At 51.8% G+C, this 24,386-nt stretch overlaps 1 protein-coding gene across 10 annotated transcripts in view; it reads left to right on the top strand.

Moving 5' to 3' along the window:
• Positions 1-24,386, top strand: part of cacnb2a (calcium channel, voltage-dependent, beta 2a) — a 37,472-nt gene that overhangs the window by 2,824 nt on the left and 10,262 nt on the right. For 2 of the 10 annotated variants that reach the window (XM_037456569.2, XM_037456577.2), the window contains exons 1-2: positions 20,437-20,545; positions 22,562-22,681. In XM_037456569.2, the coding sequence (XP_037312466.2) occupies positions 20,477-20,545; positions 22,562-22,681 (189 nt within the window). In that variant the 5' untranslated portion in view covers positions 20,437-20,476. Of the gene's footprint in view, positions 1-3,440; positions 3,685-7,452; positions 7,559-8,159; positions 8,211-9,869; positions 10,142-11,639; positions 11,784-15,279; positions 15,408-20,436; positions 20,546-22,561; positions 22,682-24,386 lie in introns of those variants that run through there. The other 8 variants (XM_037456567.2, XM_037456570.2, XM_037456571.2 and 5 more) reach the window with 7 other exon arrangements.

Consider the following 24,386-nt stretch of genomic DNA (forward strand, 5'->3'; position numbering starts at 1 on the left):
TCCGGCGCAAATGAGAGGCCATTAAGGGGAGTGAAGGGGGGGGGGGGGGGGGGGGGGCTGCAGGGGGATGTGGTGAGAGTGGAGGAGCAGAGTGTTTCAGGGTCACGCCGAGCACACAAATACCCTGGTTCAGATGTTTGCCGCCAGAGGGCCCCAGAAGTAGCAGACCTTCCCGTAACTTCTTCTCTGTTTGGATAACAACGTAAATACTGTTTTTTCACTTGCGTCACCATAACAGCGGTTTAAATCTGACCACCCCCCCCCCCCCCGCGACCCCCCCCCCCCCACCCTCGCACACTCGCTCATTCACACTGCTGCACCGGGATCATCTTCCATCACCGGAAGGACGACGTGTTATTTAGATCGTCAAACCAAAGGAAAGGAGCAAGCCAACCTGTGTGTGTGTGTGTGTGTGTGTGTGTGTGTGTGCGTGTGTGCGTGTGCGCATATCTCAGTGCCGGTTTACCAGTTGGCTCCTAAAAGGCGGAATTACTCGTTCTGCCGAGGGCAGACAGAGAGTAGGTTGAGAGAGAGAGAGAGAGAGAGAGAGAGGATGAGAGACGTTCCCTGTGGTCGTGGCCTGATGCCCGGGGGGGTGGGGGGGGGTGTGCGGAGGAGGCCCGGGAAGGCTGGAGGTCCGGGGGGGGGCCGGGCCTGAGCTGCTCAGCCGTGGGAGCAGCTCAGGCCAAAGCGTTGAACCGGAGGGCAGAGCTGTCACAGAGCTGTCAGCGAACCTAAACATCAGGTGGATGCGTTACCGCTATCTGCGTTTAGATGGGGAAATACGCTTCTTCGATTTTTTGAGTTCGATGAGTTGGATACTTACATTTCAGTAAATTTACAGCAGGAGACACACATCTGTATTAAATAGAATTATATGACAATTCGCCATTAACCACTAAACTATTATTTGCGCTTTTTAGTGTGCCTTAGGTCAGCTCTTCCTAGATGCTAAGCTAAGCTAGCCCGCTGCTGGGTTCAGCTCTATATTTAGCATACGGATATGAGTGGTTGAACCAGGGTTAGCATGCTTTCTAAAAACGACGCAGTCATTTTCTTCGTGTGCGCCCCCCCTTTTTTCTTTTGAAACACAAACACGGTGCTTCATTTTCTGATCTCACTGGAAATAGTCTAACAGTTGTAAAGGAGCGTGACAGTTTGTCTGTGGACTTGTTTAGAGAGTCTGCCTTGTGCCTAATGCATCCTGGGAAACCATCCAGCTCCCCACGACCCTGAATAATAATAAAGTTTCTTTAAATAGCGCTTCTCCAAAACACCGTTTTCAAAGTGCTTGGTGGGGAGTGAGACACAAATGAGTGAGACACGGCCCGAAAGAAGCTCGACAGAGGTCCGTCCTCAGTGGGGAATTAAAAAATAGAGAGCTCATCTTTTCTACAAAAACAATTTTATGCGTAAAAAGAAAAGCGTACGTTTGAAGTAGGCAAAGGGAACGGAGAAAAGCAAGGTAAAGAATTACATTAGAAGAATTAAACGGCGACAATGAGGAGCTTTGTACGCAGTTGTTCAAACTTTGATTGGCGTAACTCGCCATATCCGTTATGTCATAATCAACCCACACCGACGCTGATCCCTGATGTGATGGAGGTTAAATCTGCTGCTCGATCACACTTCATAGAAGCACCCGGCTGCCATCTAGTGGAAAAAAGAATAATTTCCTTTTCAGATACGTTACATTATTAGTGTACTAAACCCGTGGTGAAGCAGCTATAAGCTTTCACACTAAAAATCCCTATGAAGTTTTTAAAAAAATGTTAATTTGTAAAAAGCAAAATGTAAGCAATACATGGAAGTTTTTTCTGCTGCTTTATAGCAAAGGCTAAATTAATTTGGCACAATATTGAGGTTGTACCCCCCGAGTGCAGTGAAGTTCAATCCTTCCTGCTGTTGTTAAGAGTCTCCAAAGTCTTCCATTTAAATACATTACCATTAAAAATGGACATTTATTAGGTTATAAAGATGGAGGCTGAAGCTTAACAAGCTTTTCCAAGCCAGTGTTGCTGATGCACTGTGAGAAATATTTGTTAATCATTATCATATTTGTGATTTGAAAGCGTAAAAAAATGCACAAAACGAGATTTTATTTGGTTCATAAATACGGCTGCAACTGAACATTGTTATCGATTATTCTGTGTTTTTTTTTGGTTCATGTTTTGGCCGTCCCAGTTAGGTAATTTGGGGGCATCGTCGACTATCAGAATAGTTACGGACTCGCAAGTGTGTCTCTATTCATAAGGTGCGTAGATTGATGCATTTAATTCACTCATCTCATCAGGTTGAGGTCGTCTCCTGCAGAGTGATGGAGCACTCCGGAGTAGAACGTACGGAATATTTTTCTTAAATGCAGCGCTCTCCTCTTGTTAAGAGGCCCTCTCCATCACCGCTGACACGCGTCCGACAGTGAATTATGGGCAGTGGCCTCAAGGAGGGTGGAGGCAGACGACCCCCCCGTCAGACCGGAGGTCCCTGCGTTACCGATCGGGGCGCTAGTGAGCCGGGCAGGATGCACAAAGGATGCCGGTATCGAGACATACTTTTTGCCACCCGTTGATACGTTGTGACGTGTATAACCTTGTTGTGTTCACCGTGGTGCATCACAATCGTGTCACGCTGTTATTTGTTATTATTCCCAACACTCACACGTCCTCAACACGTTCAGCATGTCGATGTTTAAAATCGTTGAAATTCAGCCAATCAGAATTTGGCGGGGGGGGGGGGGGGGAGGTGTGTCCGGGGGAAAGGAGGAGGGGAGAGAGGGAGGGGGGGGGGGGGGGGGGGGGTCTTGGCATAACTTACGGGCTAATCAAAGAGACGCACTCTCTGTCACGTGAAGCCTCGGCCTCTAGAGAGGGAGAGAGACGAGGCAATAACATCTCAGAGGGAAAACGTGTGTGTGTGTGTGTGTGTGTGTGTCAGGCTCTTAAAGCAGCCTGGACCTCGGATGCGAGGAGGCAGAGAGTTTGGAGGCGGCGTCTTCCATCAGGGCCTCAGTCAGTGGAGGGCACTCAGAGCTCCGCCTCCCTCCCTCACGCGCCGAGAAGGAGCCCGTGAGCGCGCGCGCCGTGCGCGTGTTTGTGTGATGATGAGCGCGTCTAAACCCACCAGCAGTTGAGCCAGCGTGCCAGCCCTGCAGCTGTACCTCTCTGCCACAGCACAGCGGCACTGCAGAGGATCCGCTGGGGGGGGGAGGGACGTGGTGGGGGGGGGGGGTTTGAATCGGCTTCCGACCCGCACCTCGTGCACAGCGGTCTGGAGATGGGTCGAAGATGATGATGATGATGAAGAAGAAGAGGAGAAGGAGGGCGGCTTTGGATTCCCATTTTATGAATCCTGAGAGTTTCTGAGTCGGGGAGGGGGGGGGGGTCCACGTTTGGGGTGGGGGTGGTGGGGACGGACGGACAGAAGTAGGGGGCTGGTGTGGACACGTCAGTCCTCCTCTCACTCCTCCGTAGAGGAGCTCCTCCGCCTTTCGGGTCCACCCATCACCCTCCCCCTCCCTTCGGACCCCCCTCGGACCCCCCGGCGGGGGCCGAGCGAGCCGGCGCGGGGCGAGGCTGAGCGGATGCCGCTGCCCGACAGGGAGTCCGTGAGCCGCTCCTCCCCGCCCTGGTCCCCTTCATGCCGTGCTGTGGGCTGGGCCATCGCCGGAGAGCTCAGCTTCCATATGTGAGTCAGAGGCTCCGATGCCCATTTTCACCACGATGTTCAAGGGGATGCGGGGGTTAGGGTCAGAGAGAGCTAGAGCGAAGCCGATGACGGCGACTAACGGCGCCATGTGGAGACCCGTGTGATTCAAATGTGCCTGATTGTGTGAATAATTGATTTTGATTTGTTTCACTCCATGCAAAACTTCACCTGAAAACGTCCGTGTTGCTTGAATGGAATTCGTGACGCCTGCCAGCCTCCCCCCCCCCCCCCCCCCCCCCGCCCCCCCTTCCCTCCCTTCATACCCCCCCCCCCCCTATGTGTTGATGAGGGCTCTCAGAACCGGTCCCGAATGCTGCAGCATTTAGCTGAGGTCTTTCAGCCGCGCCGCTCTCTTTTTCATTTTTTTTTTTCCCTGCAGAGTGCTGTCCCTGCTGCCAGACACCATAAATCCTTTCATTTCATATTTATTCCGGGGACCCAGCGGGGCTCGTGGTGTTATGGAATACAGAGTGGGTTCACGCTGGAACACGCTCGGTCAGGAGCTGCGCTCCGCTGGTTTATTTCACGCGTGCCTCGTGTTTATAAGCCTGACATCGTGGCTCTTTGTCGCACTGAGACGCACGCAGCCGCAGGGAAATGTGGCCGTGCTTCCTCCAGCGGGTACGACTTGAGACGGGACGAGAAATAGTGTCTCCGTTTGGATCATTCATCTCGTCATCCGGCTGTGGTCGGTTTCTGTAAAAGAAGAGGGTTGTTTTTCTGAGTTTGAAGCCTTTAAATTCTGAGCATCTAAATATTTTTCAGTCTCATCCACACAATTTCCCATTAATGCAGTTACAGACGTTCCTTCCCTAATTGAGTTAACCACTAGATGGCCATGTTACACTCTAACACGCACACTTATATACATAGATATATACTGTATATTTTCCATGCAGAGAGAAACCGCATCAACGCCACTCTAGACTCAGAAATGAAGTTTGCATGAGGTGGAACTTGTTTTCATTCTATTTTCAGAAAAGATCCCCAAATCCAAGACAGAAGCTCATTGGACAAACTGCTCTGAGCTCAGTGGGCCGACATAAGAATAAAACCGCTGACACGTCAATGCAGATCTTTGTGAAGACTCCCATAAGACGAGAACTGCCCCTTGTTTTTTTGTTGTTGCCGCGACTAGTAGGCGTCTGGTGCGTTACGTTCAATCAGCATTTACTGCTCAGCTGAGTGAGCTTTCATTTAACCGAGTGGATTAGAGCGGGACCAGCTGTTGATGCTGCACACCGCAGCGGTCTGAGCCTCGCGTGGAAAAGGAGTTTGCGTGAAAACAACAAAACGCGTGCGCTGAACGCGTATATTTGGGATAAAAAAATAACTAGAATCATGTTTTTTTTGGGACTATATATATATATACACACATATGTGCCCCACCTTATGTTTAATGTTAATAATGTCCTTTATTTGACGTGATATTTCGTGTGAAGCGGGTGAACCTTTGACCTGCTGGGGGTGCTGAAACTACCTCATGAAGAATGAGTCATGGTCAGATAACCGGGCGATTACAAAATCCTGAGCCGTGTGCTGAGCTAATCTCCCGAGGCTAAAGTGTGACCTGGAATTCCCAGTTTTTTCAGGGGGCCGGGTCCGGCGCGGTTTCCTTGGCAGCCGCCGTGCGTTCTTTCACTTTTCACTCAAGGACGGCGTGGAAATGCCCTGAAAACCGAGCAGATAATCGGCCACCGAGGCCCCGAGGAACGCTGGACTTTTTCATTGCCATCGCATAATCCATCCGCTCACTGGAAAGTGTGATGTATATCTGCGAGAGGGGGGGGGGGGGGGGGGGGGGCAATTGAGAGGATGGCTTCGCCTCGGCCTGGAAACGGTGACGTCAGGGACACCGGTGGAGTCATACTTTCCAACCTTGAGACCTCAGAATTAGGGAGATATTCCAAAGGACCGGGGGTGGGGGGGTCGTCATATATATCACACACACAAACGCAAAGAAAAATGTAATTCATTTATTTCACAAATTTAATTCCTTAAGGGTTTCTCCTCAGGAGGTCAGACTCTAATTTGTACAATAACAACAACACTACTCTACTTATGGTTGTATTTGAAGGTGCTTCGCAGCCCTTGAAGGAGCGTAGCTATGAGCAGCACCTGTGAAATTCACTTTGCAGGAAAGGGGGGGGGGGGGCGTGTCATCGCCCGGCTGGCACCTGTAGCCATGACACCTCTTTGCTAAGAGACGAGTGGCAGATGCAAGATGCTCCCTCCCTCCCTCCCTCCCTCCCCCCTCCCCCTTCACTCACGTTAGTCTCATCTTTTTCCGTTCTGATCGCCGCGCCTGACTTCAAGGCGTAACCTTTATTATTGTTCGGTCTGAATCGGGCGCGCCCAGCGACGGATGGTGCAGCAACATTGTTGTCCGGGTGGAAATCGGGAGAAATTCGGGAGTGGCTTTGAAATTCGGGAGTCTCCCGGAAAAATCGGGAGGGTTGGCATGTCTGGGTGGAGTCCGTGTGCAGCGAGTTTTCAAAGCGACACGTGCCTGGACACGGTGAAGTCAATCCCTGATGTGGGGCATTGTGTTACAGTCGCAGTGGTTTAAAAATGAAAATCACAGTTGGATTCAAGTTCCCTCATTTACCTGTCTGTGATTTACCATCAGCTGTCCAACATGTGGTGAGGATGAAAAATAAAAAGGAGGAGAGCATCTCTATTGGGTTGGTTTCACGTCTGATGGAATATTGTAAGCTCTGCAGGGATTTGCTCAGAAAACTGTAAGAATATCTGCCAGTATGCGTTTTGATGGGATCCATACGCGTGAAGTCATTTCCTCCCTCCCCTCCCAGTGAGTGTTAATGTCGTTCCAACACGTCACATTGGCGGCTTCGCTATCAGCGGAAAGCAGCTGCTCCGAGGCCTGCAGGGCCCATCATCCCATTTCTGCCGCGCTTGCAGCTTTTTTGGCACAAGCGGTTCCTTAATTCCATTCACCAGCGAAAAGGAAGGTGTCTGCCGTCAGTGGAGCTGCTTTTCATCTGCAGCAATACGCGAGGCCTCCGTTATTTAACCACAGCGTCTCCACTAAGCTAAAGACAAAACGGGACAATCGCGCGAAGAAGGAGCTGTGAGCACCTCAAGACGGGTGAGGGGGTGAGGAGGGGGGGGGGGGGGGGGGGGGGGCAGCGAGGCCAAACCGAGCGTCACTTGAAACAGGGGCAGATGTTTTATGAGGCCAATTAGCGGCGAAAGAGCCGCGGACAACTGTGTGCACCGGAGGAGGGGTGCTGCCAGGCCATATGGATACGAGAGACAATTAACTCGAGCGATGGACGTTCCAAACGGGATCCGGAGCGTTTGGGTTTAAAGAGCGTTGCGTTCTCGGCATTCGCTGACTCATCACCCCGTGCTGAAGAATAGGTCACCATGCACCAAGTGCAAATGTAATAGTTCCAGTCCTTTTTTCAAGCAGTCTTCCGGAGATTCAATTCCTCTGAAGCCCCCCCCCCCCCACCACCACACACCCCAACCCCCACCCCCGATCTGTGACGAGTAATCCGGATGGACTTGTGCAAACAGACGGAGGCGAGAGCGTAGGGCTGACGGGGAGAAGCTGCTGCAGTCGCAGAGAGGGAAGATGAGACTAACGTGAGTAAAGGGGGAGGGGAGGGGGGGGGGGGAGGGAGCATCTTGCATCTGCCACTCGTCTCTTAGCAAAGAGGTGTCATGGCTACAGGTGATGACGCCCCCCCCCCCCCCCCTCCCTTTTGAGAGGGAGGGAGGGAGGTGGCAGAGAGATCGGGTGGCGAGTGGAGCAGAGGAGAGGAAGGGGGAGGATGGACGGAGGAGGCGGCTACAGGAGATCAAGTCAAAGGTCAGCTACATGAAGGTGAGCTGAGAGTCCCATCCTCTCCTCCAGTGGAGAATCAGTATGTTCACCCTAATGCTTCTATAAGCTACCCCCCCCCACACACACACACACACACACAAGGGAGCCAACCAAAAAGATCCGCTCCGCGATTGGGTGCGCGTCGAGGCTCAGCAGGGCGGGGTTAAACCTGCTGGGATGTTTCATATTCATAGTCGGCGTGAATACATAATCAGAACATCAGGTCACTGCGTGCCGGCAGGACGAAGAGCCTCCGGCTTTTGCCGGTTGATTTTTGCGTGACTTTTTTTTTGGGGGGGGGGGGGGTGGGGGTTGTTCTTTTGCTTTCTTTCTTTTTTTCTCGGGCCACGTTGGAGGGAACTTTGTCGCGGCGTAGAGGGGGGGGGGGGGGGAAAGCGAGGTCCGAGACCGCCCGACAGATGCCGGGTTCGGTTCTTCTGTGCCGGCAGGCTGGCGGGCCAGATGCCGACCTGCGGCTGAGCGGGGCGCGCCCCCGGCCCTCACCCCTGATCCTGCTCGGACCCGCCCACCCACTCAGCTGAAACCCCGCTGAGGAGGAGGAGGAGGAGGGCGGAGGGGGGGCTCCTCTCTCTCTCTCTCTCTCTCTCCCGTTGCCATGATCAAACAAGCCAAGAATAAGAATGTCTCCTGGGTAAGTCAGGTGTGTCGGGGGACTTTTTACTCTTCTGCTGTGTGTGTGTGTGTGTGTGTGTGTGTGTGTGTGTGTGTGTGTGTGTGTGTCTCTCTCTATCTGTGCTGTGCTCCTTTTTGCCTCCCTATTGATACGATGTCGTGGTTTAACAGATTATGTGGAGACTAGTGCGGTAACACAGCCAGCGGTTTTCGCTGCTCCTGTGCCCCGGTGGCTATTTCAAGAGAGGCTTAGAGATTTAGCCATTATATAACTGCATGCTACTACATGCCCACTTTTATGGAATCAGACTGCCATCTCGACCCGAGTTACAAGCCATGAGTCTGGTGCTGAGGTAAAATGGTAAAATAACCTGAGGCTGAATCTCAGATTAAAAGCACAGCTGTTTGTTGGTTCTCGGTAACAACGGGTGGACCATTTTTCCTTTCTGTCATTCCTCCTGGGTTTCCTTTCACGTGTGCAAGTTTTGCCATCTGATTCTTTGCCAGCGCAGAAGGATCAGGGGAGATTAGAGTGAGAGTGGCTTGCGAGGATGGAATCAGCCACTTGGGAAGGGGGGTTGGTGGAAGGGAGGAGAGGATGTGATGGAGAGTTTACCTCCTATCCGTCCACGGACCTTTTTTTAAATTATAAATAAATAACAGTCGGACAAGGCCTGTGTCAATACGACGGGGTTAAAGGGTCAAAGCAGGGAAGGAAATGGTTACTAACCAGATTTTGACTGCCTATAACATCAAGCATGACATTTTCGTTTCCCGGAGTTGTTGTTGTGCAGCGGGGCCCTTGACGAACGACATAGCGACGATGCTCTTTTCATTGCATCACGCTTCCCCCCCCCCCCCCCCCCCCCCCCCCCCGTGGCGTGATGCCGCTGTCAGTGCTATCGGCCGCGTTAGCCGAGCGCAGGGTGCGCTGATTAGCCCAAAAAACATGTACAATGTACAATATCGGTTGCTGCAGACGGTTTCAGAAAACATCTGGAAGGTGGACAAAATGTTAGTAAGCATTGGTGCCAGCGCCCAATTTTACTTGAGAACCCACCCACTAAAGAACCATTTGATCTCGGGGGGAGGGGGGGGGGGGGGCGGGTTAAAAGAGCTCTTAACTCATGCTTTGAGTTAATGGTGCAGATCACCAGGTATCCACCTGTCCATCCAATAAGCCTAATGACACTGAGGGCCACACTCGTGATGACATTGGTGGGCGGATTAGGGACTCCAGATGGTGCTGTTACTGCCTCCCTGCCACAGCTGCAAGAGGTCACGTGTTCTTACTACGGCGGCGGCGTGCGGCCCCGGACGGAGCCGACCGTCGCAGAGTGTCCGATCACAGCCTCGGGGGGGGCGGGGTTTCACGGGGTTTCAAAGTGCGTTTGTGCGTTTACCTCCGCGCTTTTACAGCGCCGTGTCGCTGCGTTGACCCCCCCGCAGCAGATGTCACGCTATCAAATTAAAGCTTAATGCCCGGCCGGCTGGAGAGAAAAAATAAAAAAACCACACTACAGATCCGACCATGACACCGCAGAGCTTAAACACTTGATTGCGTGTGTGTCTGTGCCCGTGTCATGTGTGTGTGATCTGTCTGAGAGGCTCGCCACATCAGGCATGACACTCTTGGTGATGACAGCGTCCTCATTTTCTCTCCTTTTAAAAAAATAAAATAAAAAAATCACCCAGGAAGAGACACCGGAAAAAAAAAAAAAACAAATTAGAGCAACTCGACAGTTTCATCCCTTTTTGACTGAGGTAGAGAGCTTTTTTTTTTCTTCTTTTTTTTTAATGCCAGGCGTCAGCTGCTCGCACCCCTGGGTCATGCTACTGTGAACAAAAACCAGGGGATTTGCATAATTCATTACAGTCGCCGTGGAACGCGGAGGCGACGCAGGTGTCCCGGGCCGCTGCGGGACAGCGAGCATGCCTAAGAAAGCAAAGGTAAAAAAAAAAAAAAAAAGAAAGAACTTTTTTTTTGTTGTTGTTGAAAAATCTGTTCTTGTTTCTGTGTAGAATCTGCAGCTTACTTCTCTCGGACTGTTTGATGTCACCGCCTTGCTGGTTTTCCCAAAGCTTTGCCGTCGCTCTTGCAGCTTAAAAGCGTTTTTTTTCTTCTGTTTTCAAGTTTTCTGAGCGCTCGTGTGCGTGCGTTGCGTGTGTGTGTGTGTGTGCGTGCGTTGTGTGCCGCTGACTCGGCCTCTATCCTCCTGTCCCCGAGGCCGGTGCGCAGTAGGAAGCTTAGTTTTTAATCATGGATCCACGGGGGACGGTGTCCTGCAGAAAGGCTGCCATGCTCGCAGGTGAAAGCCGATCCTGCTGGCTCGTCTTTCCCGTCCTGAGCGTCGATCCCTCCGACAGGTCCGCCCGAAGAGTCCGTTGCTGCTGCGGGCTGAAATCTCATTTAGAAGGTTTCGGGGGGCGGCACCATTTAATCTTTGTCATTTTACCAAATGTAGGGCAGTGCATTTCCCAGCTTTGACACTTGTGATCCGTTGAAATTAAAGTTGTTTTGTCCTGATTCTGAGAAGATGCCTCGGCAGGTCTCCAGTGTTCACATTCAGTCATTGTTCCCTTTTGTAAGAACTTATCCACGTGTGGCTCCGTGGTTTGAACTAAATAAGAACCCTGTCAACTAGAGAAAAGGTACCCCCCCCCCCCCCCATCCGTGTGACCTGAGTGACGTGCAATCTTTACCAAAGGCTTTCAGCCGCTTCCCGACCGTCCTTCATGTCGCCCGTTGTTCTACTCGAAATCCTGGATTCGAAATCCTGGATCGGTTGAAAGGCAAAAAGCAGATTTTAAATCTCCTTACCGAAAGAAGCAATCATCACAAAGTGAGTTGGGGGGGTTGGGGGGGGGGGAGATCAAGTGGACACAAGCAATCCCCCCCCCCCCCCCCCCCCCCCGTGTGCGTCGTGCAGCACACCGAAGGATCATGGGACGACACGGGAGACAATCGCCTGCCTCAAACTGTGAAAAGCTCTGAAAAGGGGGGGGGGGGGGGAGGGGGGTTTGTTGCGTCCAAAAGGAGGGCGAGCGCGGTGTCGTCAATGTGGTAGAAACGGTCATCAGAAGCATGGGTTTAGTGTTTTTAGTGTATTTATTAAAACTACACAATTACTGTGTTCCCCATCCTTAGGCCCGGCGAGGCTACCCAGCTGCAGCCAATCTAAATCCATTTCTTTCTTGGGTTTTTTTTTTCAATCAAATGTCCTGCGCCGCGTTTCCCGCCGTAGCGCCGGCGGTGCCTCTGAGCGAGAACGTGTGTTTTTGCACCCGGCGTGCGAGGTGACCTCTGTCAGGGTCGGCCCGACCCCTCCGTGACTATATCGATCACACAGCGCTCAATTTGCCGGCTGAAGAGTTTTTTTTTGTTTTTTTTTCTAGTGACTCCGCACACACACACACATACGCACACACACAGCGGCAGGCTCGCAACTCGGGCTGCCGCCAAACGCCGCTGCACTTCGCGCGAGTTGCCAAGCCTTCGCCGTCCGGCGCCTGCGAGCTCATGATCTTCATTCCGCTGGGCATGCTCGACAAGTTGTCTTTGTCTCCACTGACCAAACGCATCTTGGGAAAGGTGAGCTTCACTCCACTCTGCTCTCCATCAGGTGTGTGTGTGTGTGTGTGTGTGTGTGTGTGTGTGTGTGTGTGTGTGTGTGTGCACGGATTGGGTGACTGTGGTGGTTTGGAGGGAAACAGCTCTCGATCCCCCCCCCCCGAGACTCGAGTGGCCCGGCATGCGTGGTAGCTAGGTAACCCCGGCCCGGAGGCGGGGTGCGGGGGGGGGGTTTCATTAGCGGCGAGTCGCGGTCCCAGTGGGCGCAGCGTGGGTTCTCCAGTCTGATCTGGATGTTCTGCATCAGCATCGAAAGAGCCTGAATTCAAGCTTGATTTTATTTTTATGCCTTGCATTTTGGAACATAACAATCAAAAACCTTTCCAGATACGTCCGTCTTTAACATTTACAGTTTCATCCCTAATTAAACACTGTCTTCTATGTGTTAAAATTCCTACCTAATACAAAAAACCCAAGTTGCTAGGCAACCTGCAAAGACTGCAAGAAGTTACTGCTCCCTGCTGAGATGTAGTTTGGTAAATTGTTATTTTTAAACACAACGGAGCAGACTCTGTATGCTAAGCTAAGTAGCTTAAGCTATATGTTTATTAACGTGTAGTGCATCATTTACATCAACTGAATACAGTGCTGCGTTCACTAAATAGAAGATTTGACTTTGTTTTTTGGACGTTTACAAAGAGGCCTTTTAGAGAGTGAGGAACCTCTGGACCGGTCCGGGTTCATTAGGATGAAAGCATTCTTGGCAAGGCCAAACGCATTTTGGAAAGCGGCCTTTCTGACGGACCCTCAGCGATCTAATTGTGGGATAATATGCTGGTCATGTGCTCCGGGGCGACAATCAATCAATTATCTGCGTTGTTTTTGTCTTGCGTTTTAGGATGTCTTCACTGTTATGATCTCTTATGGATGTAACACAGAGCGAGTCATGATCCCGAGTGCTTTTGCCCTGGCAGGAGTGTCTGGCAGAGGACGGGGTGTTTTGGACTGTTTACTGTAATACTGAGTGGTGGCAACACTTTGAAAGTGTTGGACCGGCCCGGTGGAAGAGTGGCTTGGACGGCAGACTGAATCCGTACCAGCAGTGTGGCTCGGTACTCCCTCTTAAGTGGAAAAAAAAAAAAGTCATCAGTAAGAAGGAAATTGATAAAAAGTTTTGCAAATGTAAATATTTCGCGGGTTTTCCGAGTCGTCCACGTTCTGACATGACATTTTCTTTTTGTCCACTAATCCCACCACCACTACAAATAATGCGGTGATTCTGATAAGTATGGCCTTCTCCTTGGTCGGGTATGTAGAACATCAACACCAACCGTTTCCTCTAAATCTAAATCATTAAAAAATAAATAAATAAATAAAGGTGAAGCGCATTGGAGCGTTGCATCGATTGGCGGCTCGTGGTCCAGTTACTGAACGCCGGCGAGTGAGTGGCTTCCCACGCGTCACCGCGCGGCGAGGGCACGGGTCGATGAGCCCCGGGGGCAACGCCGGCCGCCGCCATCCGTTTCCCCGCCGCGCTGGGACATTGATCCGCCAGACCCCGCTCTCAGAGTCCATTACGAGGGAGCAGGGGGGGGGGTTGCTGTTGGAGCCTTTGGATCATCGCAGGTCTGTCATCTCGTATTCAACAGGGACGCTAGAAAGGCAGTGAATTTTAGCAGGGGGGGTGGGGGGGGGGGGGGGCTTTGGCTCGAGGGTCCTGATGACATGATATCGAAACAAACATGCATCGTTTTTTTTTTCTTTTTTTTTCACACATTTCAACCCGTTAACTCGCTGCTTCGGTTCCCTTGCAGAGTGGTTTCTGGCGAGCGGATCGCACTTCCTGATCAGCTGTCGTCGCGCTCAGCGTGCGGAGGTTTCCGCTTCCAGGGTTTGACTTAATTATAGTCTGCCTTTTCTGGTTCATATGCCACCGCCGCAGGGCTAGGACGGGACTCCAGGCTCAGAATGTGTTCAAAGGCCCGAAGAGCAAAGGGACTAATTGCTTTATTCTTCTATGACAGGAAATGTTTGGGAGCAATACTGGACTATAAAAGGCAGGGGAACATCAGCTTTGGTTTTGGGAAAAACCTCTTGACGAGAAGATGTCATTGCACAGTAAAGCACACTATTGCACTATTTTCCGTATGCAACATTGCATCGTTACACGGTCGCCAGGGAATTGCTCTTATAAACCATTAATATTGCAAATACAAATGAATTATTCCCATTTTGCAGAACTAAAAAGAGATGAGAATGCTTATTCTCATTTGACTCAACTGCATATGTATATATATATATACTTCACACACACACTTCATCATCATTCATCTGGTGCAATGAGGATAACTCTCCCACAGTTTGTCACGTGCCGGACACACACACACACACACACACACACACACAGGATGATAATCCTTAGAGAGGGGTTAACTCCGATCAAGCACAATATAATCCAGGATTTAGGAAGGGCCGCCCTCAAAACATTTTCTCCCCACTGAAAAATACAAATCTGGGCTTTGCAGCGACGTTGGATGAAGCTCGTAGTTCTCTAGCTGCCGATCTTAAAAGTTGGAAATCAAAGCGCGCGGTGACCTCTGACACGGGCGCACCGCTCCGTCGTTAAAAGCAGGACAATTAACATTGGTCGTTGTGTCGTTTTTCCAACTCATGTTTTACAGCTTTAAAGTATATGTAAGTGGCTCCTGCAAAACAGCGCTTCAGATGGTCTGAGGTCAGATCACAGATTCTTTCATGTGTTTTGCTTGTTGTTGTCCTCGTCTGTTCGCAGGAACCACTTCAGGTTCTTAGACGCTGATTAAACGGCCGCTCCGACTAGCACACAGAAACCCGTGGCTTCACTTCATTACCGAGCCCACTTTCATACGGCTCCGCTGTGTGGAGCTGGTCGCGTGCGTCGTGCTGCCCTTTCCCGTCTCAGGCGAGGTTAACGGCGTCCCCTCGATGATGAAAGCAAATATGGCGTTTTTTTTTGTCAATGCAGTGAAGTTAATCGCTTCCTGCCGCGTTGCACCCTCCCCCCCACCCCCTCCCCCGCCAGCCCCCCCACCCCCCCCCCGACAACATGTGGCGAGACGGAAAAACCGGTGGAGTTGAAATCCTTCGGCCCGCCTCTCGTCGGAGTGTAACCTCTCTCTGAGGTCCCAGCTGCTTTTGGTGCCTTCTGGAATTTTCAGGCCGGCCCCGTTGGCCCCGAGATCTTACTTCCTATCTGACTGTGTGTGTGTGTGTGTGTGTGTGTGTGTTCGGGGGGGGGTGGGAGGGGCAGAGGGGGGCTTGTTTTTTGGGGGCTGGAGGACGGTTGCGGCTCTTCTGAAGGAGTGTTCTCCCAGCCGTGGGAAAGACGCTGATCTCTTCCTCTGCCTCCCAGGGACCAAAGTAGGCCAAAGGAGGTCCGAGAGGAGCTGACTTCTTTACTCCAGGATCTCCAGACTTTCTCCCCTCCTCCTCCTCCCTCCTCCTCCCTCCCCCTCCTCCTCTCCGGAGCGCGGACTAGGGAATCGGTTCCTGTGCTCCGCGAGGAGATGGGCAGCAGCTGAGATTTTTCTCCCAGCCGGGGCCGAGCCTGCGGAGGGTCGGGTTAGGGCAGCAATGTACCACTCCGGCAGTGAGGAGTCAGATCTGGTAAGCTTTTCTGCGCTGAAGGGTAACCGTGCCTCTCGCGTTTTCTCTGCCCTTCAAAAAACAAAGAGGACGCACACTGCAGGAAGAAGGGAGGCTATTGGTGCCGGGGGTTTAAGCGGCGTAATCGCACACTTCCTGTTTTCTCCTCCCCTCGTCGTTCTCACCATTGAACGAGTCCCGCTCACCGCGGACCAGGAGGCTCTGTGAAACGTCTCGCCGGAGTTTGGAGGGGGGTGGGGGGGGGGGGGGGGGGGGGGCGCCGGCGTGAACTTTGTTAGCTTAAAGGGGGAAGCTGAGGCGGTGCTTAACAAGCAAAGCGAGGGAAAAGAAGGTAAACGGATGGTTTCTTTACTCTGTGAAGAGTAAAGGGATCAAAACGTTGTGGCTTCGACCTACAGAGCAAGTTTGGTCTCAACTACAAGGAGACAAAGTGTCATTTTTCTGTTGTTTTTTTATTGTATCTGTGTGTGTGTGTGTGTGTGTGTGAGTGAAACATATTCCTCTGATAGTGATCGGCAATGGTTATCTGCCCCTAAACTTGTATTAATGACAAATCGGCTTCTAAAGGCACGTTTGACAAGCGCAGTCGACACAAGGATCGTTAAAACGAGATCATTTCCGGTCCAGATACCAGATATTTCAGGTTTGTAATGAGGGAACAAGAAGGTCAACCTGAAACCAGTGTGGAATGACGTCTCCTAAGCTTCATTGTGGTCAATCTTGTTGAGCAGGATTTTTTTGATTTGCTCCCATCGTGCATTTAGAGCCAACACGTTGGAGCCCGCCTTGTGAAGGGAAATGCTTCGGTTCCACCGCTGTAATTGAAATTGATTATAGATTTCCTGCAGAGCTCTACGTCCATCAACAAAGGCCATTCAATCCTATATCTAGATGTATGTGTGTGTGTGTGTTGTGCACCGGTGGTTTGTGTGTGTGTGTGTGTGTGTGTGCAACAGATACCGTTGTGCATCTGTCACGTTTTCTTGGTAGTAAATGAGAAAGAGGCTCTCTGCAGCTCAATCGAAACCAATCACTCACAGGCTCCTCACTCGGGATCTCTTCGGGAGTTTAAAGTTTGAAAGTGAGACGTCAGCTTGAAGTGAGGTACGACACGAGTGGTGAGCGTGAACGAGACCTTCGTGAGGCGAGGCTTTCCCTTCCTACCTGTGATGTTTCATAGAGAGCCGCGAGCAAAAGGCCAATATATATATATTAATAGTTTCTGATCTGTGAATATTCAATGCTTTTATTTGTTTCTATTCTATACTTTTGGAATTGACCCTTTATAGAGCAACATCTGTTATATCTACCACTGAATTCTGGGTAATCCCCAGGCCTCCCTGCCAGCCAGACAGCATAGTGCATATAAATCTGTTGCAGGAGTCGGTCCAATGTATGTTATTTATCTTTATAATGAATGAACCTCGGCCCCATGTGGCGGACGGTTTGCTTTGCTCCGCTGAAGACGCAGTTAGCAGCTCGCTCTCTCTTAGCTGTTTCTCATCAATCATCTCACCCCCCCCCCCCCCCCCCCTGCGCGCCCCCCCAGCGAGATAAACCTCGTTCTCGCTGTGAGGGGGATTGGCGGTAAACGACAGCGATGCCCCTCGCCGCTCTTCTCCTGCCGGCTGCAGGTAACACTTACAGGTGGAAACGGCTTAGCGCGCATTTATGCAGCGGCTGGGGATCTCGTCGAAATCTATGAGGTGGATCGATGGGATCAAGGCTACTTTACTTTGGGAAAGAGTGTCGACAAATATCAGAGGCATCCACGTGGAACGAGTTCCAGACAGGAAGGATTCTGAGAGGATGCATCCCGCTGACTTTTAGTCTATTTAAGCATTTCGTTAATTGCAATTGTTGTAACTATTGCTCGGATTTCTTTTGAACACAGACCGAGTCGCAGGTGTGTGTGTGTGTGTGTGTGTGTGCGTGTGTGTGTGTGACGGGTTTCTAGGTTTCCAAGCCAGCGGCGCTGCGCCCTGCCCATCATGTGATTGACAACCGGCGCGCGTGTCCATCCCTGCGATGGGACGACGCACTTATCTAATGCGCTGGCACATGGGATGCTGGGTAAACACTTTCCCTCATAGGCCCCGTCGGTGTCACCTTGACGTCAATGCGGCCGATCCTCCTTTCCTCCTTTCCTCCTCCTCCTCCTCCTCCTCCTCCTCCTCCTCCTCCTCCTCCTCCTCACCGCATTCCTCTCTCACACCGTTTCCCTCACAGACGTAGCCACAGTCTGTTTCCCTTTTCGCTCTCTCTCCTCTGTTAGCATCCCTTCCTGGTAGCCGCCACACATCCACTTCCACACATCTTTCCCTCCCCCGGCGGCCCAGAGACGGCTCTCGCTGTGTCTCCGCGTGACGGAGGAGACGCCGCTTGTGGGCCGGTGGTTTAATTGACTTCATGTTGCACTGAGGGAAGGGCCACTGATGGACAGATGGCTGGTAAAAGGCTGTCTTTCTTTTTTTCAGCCAAGAATGAGTCATGCCCAGCCAGAAAGTGCGAGCACACTCGGCCCATTGTCAGAACCGAACACGACTTGGCACGAGCAGCCGTCTTCATTCTGCGATCACGATGCCACGATGTGAGAAATGTGGCCCATTGGTTTCCGCCGCTGATCGTTTTTAATCCCTGGCATATTGCGTTGTAGATTGTACCGATTGGTGTTTAAAAATGAACACGATAGCTATTGAGGCAAAAAGGGCATTCGTCAATTCGAGGAAACGGGAGGCGAGAGAGAGAGAGGGTCAGAAATAAGAACAAGGCGAATGGAAGAAATAACTTGAAGCCGGAATGACAGAAGCCTGGAGAGGAATAGAGGGAATTATTAAAGGAGACTTGACGACTTGACTACGGCAATGACCTCTGAGCCGGCGAATCAATGGGGCCGCTGACCTTTCAATCACCCCCCCCCCTCCCCTCCGCCCCTCATCTCCATTTCGCTGGAGAGCGCAGAGTTGCAGCCAATTAACAGGAAGAGCATCGCACCACATTTTTTAAATTTATTTTTAAAGGAGTCATCTGTGCAACACATTTTAAATTTTTTTTAATGGAGCTGTGACTGTGTCAGTCTGCTGGCATTATTATTAGCGGCCCGTCCGCGTTGTGTGCGGCAGCGGGTCCAGAGGTCGGCGCCGGCTGGCGGCCCCCGAGGCTCGCTCTGTCGCTCTGAGTCTTTGTCAGTCGGAGCGCCGCCTGCACTCATCCACCAGGAGCATCTGCGACCCGCCCTCGGACCTCTGCAGGCGGGAGCCGAGCCGCCTCTTGGAAGCATATGTGACCATTGCACCATGTCCATGGGGGGGGGGGTGCGGTTTTTCCCCATATTGCCATCACTTCCGTTATAACCTACCTCTGGTAATAGCCTTCCCCGTTAGGTTAATTGATCTCAATGGGCTAAAAAATCACATTATCCTCCCTCTGCCTTTTTTCTCGTGTAGGAGGTGTGTCGTTGAAGGGACCCCCCGAGCAGATAGAGGCGTGTCATTGATTGGTTATGATAAGCGCCTCTGATTAGCGTGTCATCCTCTGATCTGCAGTTGGTGTTCCTCAAGGGGGGGGAGGAGGCCCCACGTCGGGTCAGACCGAGGGGCAGAGCTCCCCTCTGCAGAGTTCAACATTAGAGGCCGTTACTGCCGCGAGGAGGGGAGGTTTTTAATTAACCTCCTCGCTATTCTCAGATGTCCCGTGTGGCCGAGGCTCCGCTCACATGTGACGAATCACCGCCCATCTGACGGGAGAGGATTTAGAAGAGCTTCCTCCCAGAACTGCCTCGTGAAAAGGGAAGTATATGGTACATTTGATTCTTCTCAAATGACTCGTTTTGCCGGCAGCAGCAGCAGCAGTTTCGGAACTCAAAGATGTTGAAAGATGTAAAGAAATCTTTCAAAAGATCTGGAACCACTTTAAGTCAGTTATCAAAAATGTATTCATTCAGGTGGAAACACTGCAGTCAAACCCCAAATATGATGTAGGATGTGCGCAGATTGTGTTTCATTTCACAAATAGAAATGTCTGAGAATCCATACGTGAATCAATAATGAGAATGATCATCCATTGCAGCTCTAATATGATTCACGATCAAAGGCAGCAGATCTTCTGCTCCTCTCCCCTGACAACATGGCGATGTGACACTTATTTGTTCCTATAAACAGCTCGTGAACGAGGGTGAATGCGGCGCAAGAGAAAAAAGGACAAAACAGCGTGCACAAACGGCACGTAAACAGCGACCATGCGGCACGTGCACATCCCGTCGCCGCGGAGATGCACCGAGCAGATGGACCGACAGTGAGGGGTAAAGGAGGGAGAAAAAAAATAGAGAAAAATCTGCGAGAAGGAGGGGTGGGTAGAGGCGGAGGTAGAGAGGCGGCGTCCCTGAAGGAGACGACCGAGAGAGAGAGGGAGAGAGGGAGAGAGGGAGAGAGGGAGAGAGGGAGAGAGACCGAGCTCGCAGCATCTGAGAGGCAGCAGCTCCACGGGCGTTAGGAGGCGAGTCACACGCAGCCGCGGCGGGAAAGGACTGCTCCTATCCATCGCCTGTGGAACAGCGCGGGGAAGGAGGAGGAGGAGGAGGAGATCAAAACCTTCAGCAGAGAGGCTGAGAAGCGTCGTCGTCGCCACCTGACTCATTTCTGGAGTCAGCCTTTAGCAGCCGCAGTCGGTGGCGCTCGATAGACGGCCCGCCGGATAGAGCGGCCGAGATTATGCGCGGGGCAGAGAGCTCCTGTGGATTCCCCGTCATCAGCAGCAGCAGCAGCAGCAGCAGCAGCAGGAGGAGGAGGACGAGCAGCAGGAGGAGCTGTGGCTCCGGAGCCAGCCGCAGCAGCCAGGAGCCCCGACTCGGCGGCGTCTCATTAACCCCGGGGTGGGGGGCGTGCGGGGGGTGGGGGGGGGGATGTGATGGCTGTGGCGTAGCGGGAGCCGGTACACCTGTAGCCTGAGCCCGAGGCGCTGGTGGCCATAGCGGGGAAGGTGGTAGGTGCAGGTGTGGTCGTAGCAGGAGGGAGGGAGGTGGGAGGGGAGGGGGGGCAGTGGGTCAGGACACTGAATGACCAGCGTGGCTGATGAAGGCCACCTGGGTCCGCTTGCTGAAACGAGCCAAGGGAGGTCGCGTGAAGAGCTCCGATGACTGTGTAAGCCGACTTTGGATCGCCGGGTTGTTTTTGTGTGCATGCGAGAGTCGCAGTTTACGGGGTCGGCGTGGTCATGTGACTACGCCGCCGCCGACCACCAGCTGCACGGCGTCATCCGTTGTGTTTCTCTCACCCACTTCTGCCTTCTCCACCTCGTATCCCGGTGATCACAAACCGGTTATACTTCTTCTCTTCAAGGGCAAATGAATGCAGCTCCTAAAAAAAAAACCCGACTTCCAGCCAATGAGGAGACGCAGCGAGACGCCGATTTCGGGAGGCTGCTCCCTCCTACCGAAGTGGGGCGAGCGGGGCGAGAGTGTTGCGTGGCTCGAGCGCGTGGGTTTGACACGTTAGCTCTGGGGGCCGCCGCCTGTTGACGTCTTGAAAGCCTCCGGGAGATTAACGCGGCCTGTGATGTGTCGCCATGGGTTTTTAATGAGCCCCGCTTTCACATGAGCTATTTATACATCAGGTACAAAGTCGGGGAGGATGAGGCGGGGCTGCGGGGTGCCATTGTGAGTCTGAGGCCCGTGCACATGGATAACCTTGCGTTGTGTGTACGGTGACAACGGCCTCTTTACACCAGTCAGGTAATGTAAGCGGAGAAGACGTCCTCCTTTGTGCGGCTGTGACGGCTGGGTGCTCCTCGTCAGGCACAGAGTGAGGGAGGCTATTTTTAACTCAGACAGCCGTGCAATGGTGCAGTGAGATGAATGAAAGACCTTGTGTGGGCGGCGTAGTAGCGTGCGAGCAGGTAAGGCTCACAAAGCCTTTTCGCCTGGTTAAAAATCCCCCCCCCCCTTTTTTAATCTGATTTGTTGTTGATCTGAAACGACGGGAAATGACTCTGCAATCTACGTGGAATTGTTCTGTTTTCATTCCAACGTCCACATATTAAATCCTAAAAACTTTTCCTCTGTTTTTCATCAGTGTTTCATTTCATCTGGCTGTAGCTGCCCTGGAACTGATCCAGATGCCCCAGAATCTGACTTTGGGTTTTTTTTATTTGTGTATTTATATATATTTATTTAGGCCAAAGACGTTTCAAGGAAAACGGCACGAGGCGGTCAACGGTAAATTGACTCACTTCTCCCACGGTTGTTTACAGTTATTGAAGTTCATCTTGTAGTAACTTAATCTGGTCATAGAAGATAAAAACAGCTGCAGCCTACAGGTTGGTTAACAACTTCATCATTTATTTCGAGCTTAATCTATTTTTAACACCACGTTTGTAGAGTATTGAATTTTAAATGAATTTGTTGCAAAAAGCTTCTTGTATATTTAAAACGACTTTTCACATCCACACTTTGTCACCTGGTATATGTAAAAGCCTCTTCTTCTTCTTTCACTGCAAGTATTACTTTAACCAGCTCAGCTGTTATTTATGACCCGTTTTCATCCGGTGTATATAACACAATTTGAGATGCACACGCATGTGTGTGTGTGTGTGTGTGTCAGATTCCGAGTGTGTCTGAGGTTGTCACCGTGTGTTTTTTTTTCTCCATATAGTAGTAGTATATATCACAGACATGCTGCAGCCTGCTGTCAGTCATCATTTCCCACGTGTTGCTCACACAACGATCACAACAAGTCCTTGGGGGGGGGGGGTGGCTGAGGGTAGAAGAAGAAGAAGACGAAGAATTCTATTCTATAAAATACTGCGTTTGAGTCCTTTTGGCGTCTCGTGTCCTTGTGCAGCGGATTCCACGAGTTCCTCAAGTTGTTGCAGTGATCGCGATTCAAAGTCTTTGCATGCTTGAAATCCACTTGGATTCCCTTTGATGATCGGAGCGTCACACTTCGGTCCGTGTGGGATCGTTCGCACATTTTGGAAGCTGCGCATCAGACGCTCGGCACAGAATGTCAAAAACATTTCTTTAAAGTGGAGGCTGATGCCAAAGTTACCAAAGTCCTGGAGGCGGCGGCGCCAACACCAACACCTGTCGTTGTGAAAGTGTGAACACCAAATGGACGCAGTTGCGTGTGTTTTAAGCGTGTTTGTGTCCCCCCCCGCAGGGTTCGGCCGACTCCTACACCAGCCGTCCATCAGACTCCGATGTGTCCCTCGAGGAGGACAAGGAGGCGGCGCGCAGAGAGGCCGAGCGACAGGCTCAGACGCAGCTCGACAAGGCCAAGGTTGGTACCACGAGGTCACCGGGGTCCGGACCCTGAGAGGGGGAACGCTGGCGGGGAAAAGTGAGGACTTATTGGTTATTATTGGTGGGACCCACTGAAGGTAAACAAGCTTTTTATTGTGTCAACGGGGGGGTCCTCAGACGTATAGAGCTGTGTTTGCGTAGACTAAAAGTGGTTTATTTTCCTTTAAAGAATGATGTCCAGCATCACTCAAAGGGTAACGTCAGCTCTACGCTGGCTGGTCCGCTCCTGTTTCCCCAAGAGCCTTCTGGTCATTACTTGGGACTTCCCCCTGCTCACCAGACGTCACAACAACAACAACAACAACAACGTCAAACACATGTTGTGTTACTTGTCGTGGGCTGAGATTCCGTTTACTTTTTGCGGGGTTAATTAAAGCGTCTTTTAAAGGCTTTTGGGGTTTTACCAGCAGACCGCGCTGTGACCGGAGGAGGCTCATTCCTCCTGCAGATCTGTGCTCTCTAACTAAAAAGACGTGTTTTATAGATAACATGGCATAGATTATAGAATCTATGTCATTAATGACTTCCCGAACGGAACACAGATACCCGCTGACGCCTCGAATGCTGCGTTGATCTACTTTGTCGCGCTACATTGCTTTTTTTTGTTGCTGTTTCCGCTTGTCGTTAAACGCCTCGAAATGAGGTCTAGTGGTGCGAGTCTGTGGAACCTGCGGTGTAATGTGACGTGGGACTCGTAAGGTAACGGTGGGACTCGTGAAGTAACGGGGGGACTCGTGAGGTAACGTGGGGACTTGTGAGGTAACGTGGGACTCGTGAGGTAACTGGGGACTCGTGAGGTAACGTGGGACTCGTGAGGTAACTGGGGACTCGTGAAGTAACGGGGGGACTCGTGAGGTAACGTGGGGACTCGTGAGGTAACGTGGGACTCGTGAGGTAACTGGGGACTCGTGAGGTAACGTGGGACTCGTGAAGTAACGGGGGGACTCGTGAGGTAACGTGGGGACTTGTGAGGTAACGTGGGACTCGTGAGGTAACTGGGGACTCGTGAGGTAACGTGGGACTCGTGAGGTAACTGGGGACTCGTGAGGTAACGTGGGACTCGTGAGGTAACGTGGGACTCGGGAGGTAACTGGGGACTCGTGAGGTAACGTGGGACTTGTGAGGTAACGTGGGACTCGTGAGGTAACGGGGGACTCGTGAGGTAACGTGGGACTCGTGAGGTAACGGGGGACTCGTGAAGTAACGGGGGGACTCGTGAGGTAACGTGGGGACTCGTGAGGTAACGTGGGACTCGTGAGGTAACTGGGGACTTGTGAGGTAACTGGGGACTCGTGAGGTAACGTTGGACTCGTGAAGTAACAGGGGGACTCGTGAGGTAACGTGGGGACTCGTGAGGTAACGTGGGACTCGTGAGGTAACTGGGGACTTGTGAGGTAACTGGGGACTCGTGAGGTAACGTGGGACTCGTGAGGTAACTGGGGACTCGTGAGGTAACGTGGGACTCGTGAGGTAACGTGGGGACTCGTGAGGTAACGTGGGGACTCGTGAGGTAGAGTGGGACTCGTGAGGTAACGGGGGACTCGTGAAGTAACGGGGGGACTCGTGAGGTAACGTGGGACTTGTGAGGTAACGTGGGACTCGTGAGGTAACCGGGGACTCGTGAGGTAACGTGGGACTTGTGAGGTAACGTGGGACTCGTGAGGTAACGTGGGACTCGTGAG

Source organism: Pungitius pungitius, chromosome 19 (genome assembly GCF_949316345.1).
Source record: "Pungitius pungitius chromosome 19, fPunPun2.1, whole genome shotgun sequence".
Classification (NCBI taxonomy): domain Eukaryota; kingdom Metazoa; phylum Chordata; class Actinopteri; order Perciformes; family Gasterosteidae; genus Pungitius; species Pungitius pungitius.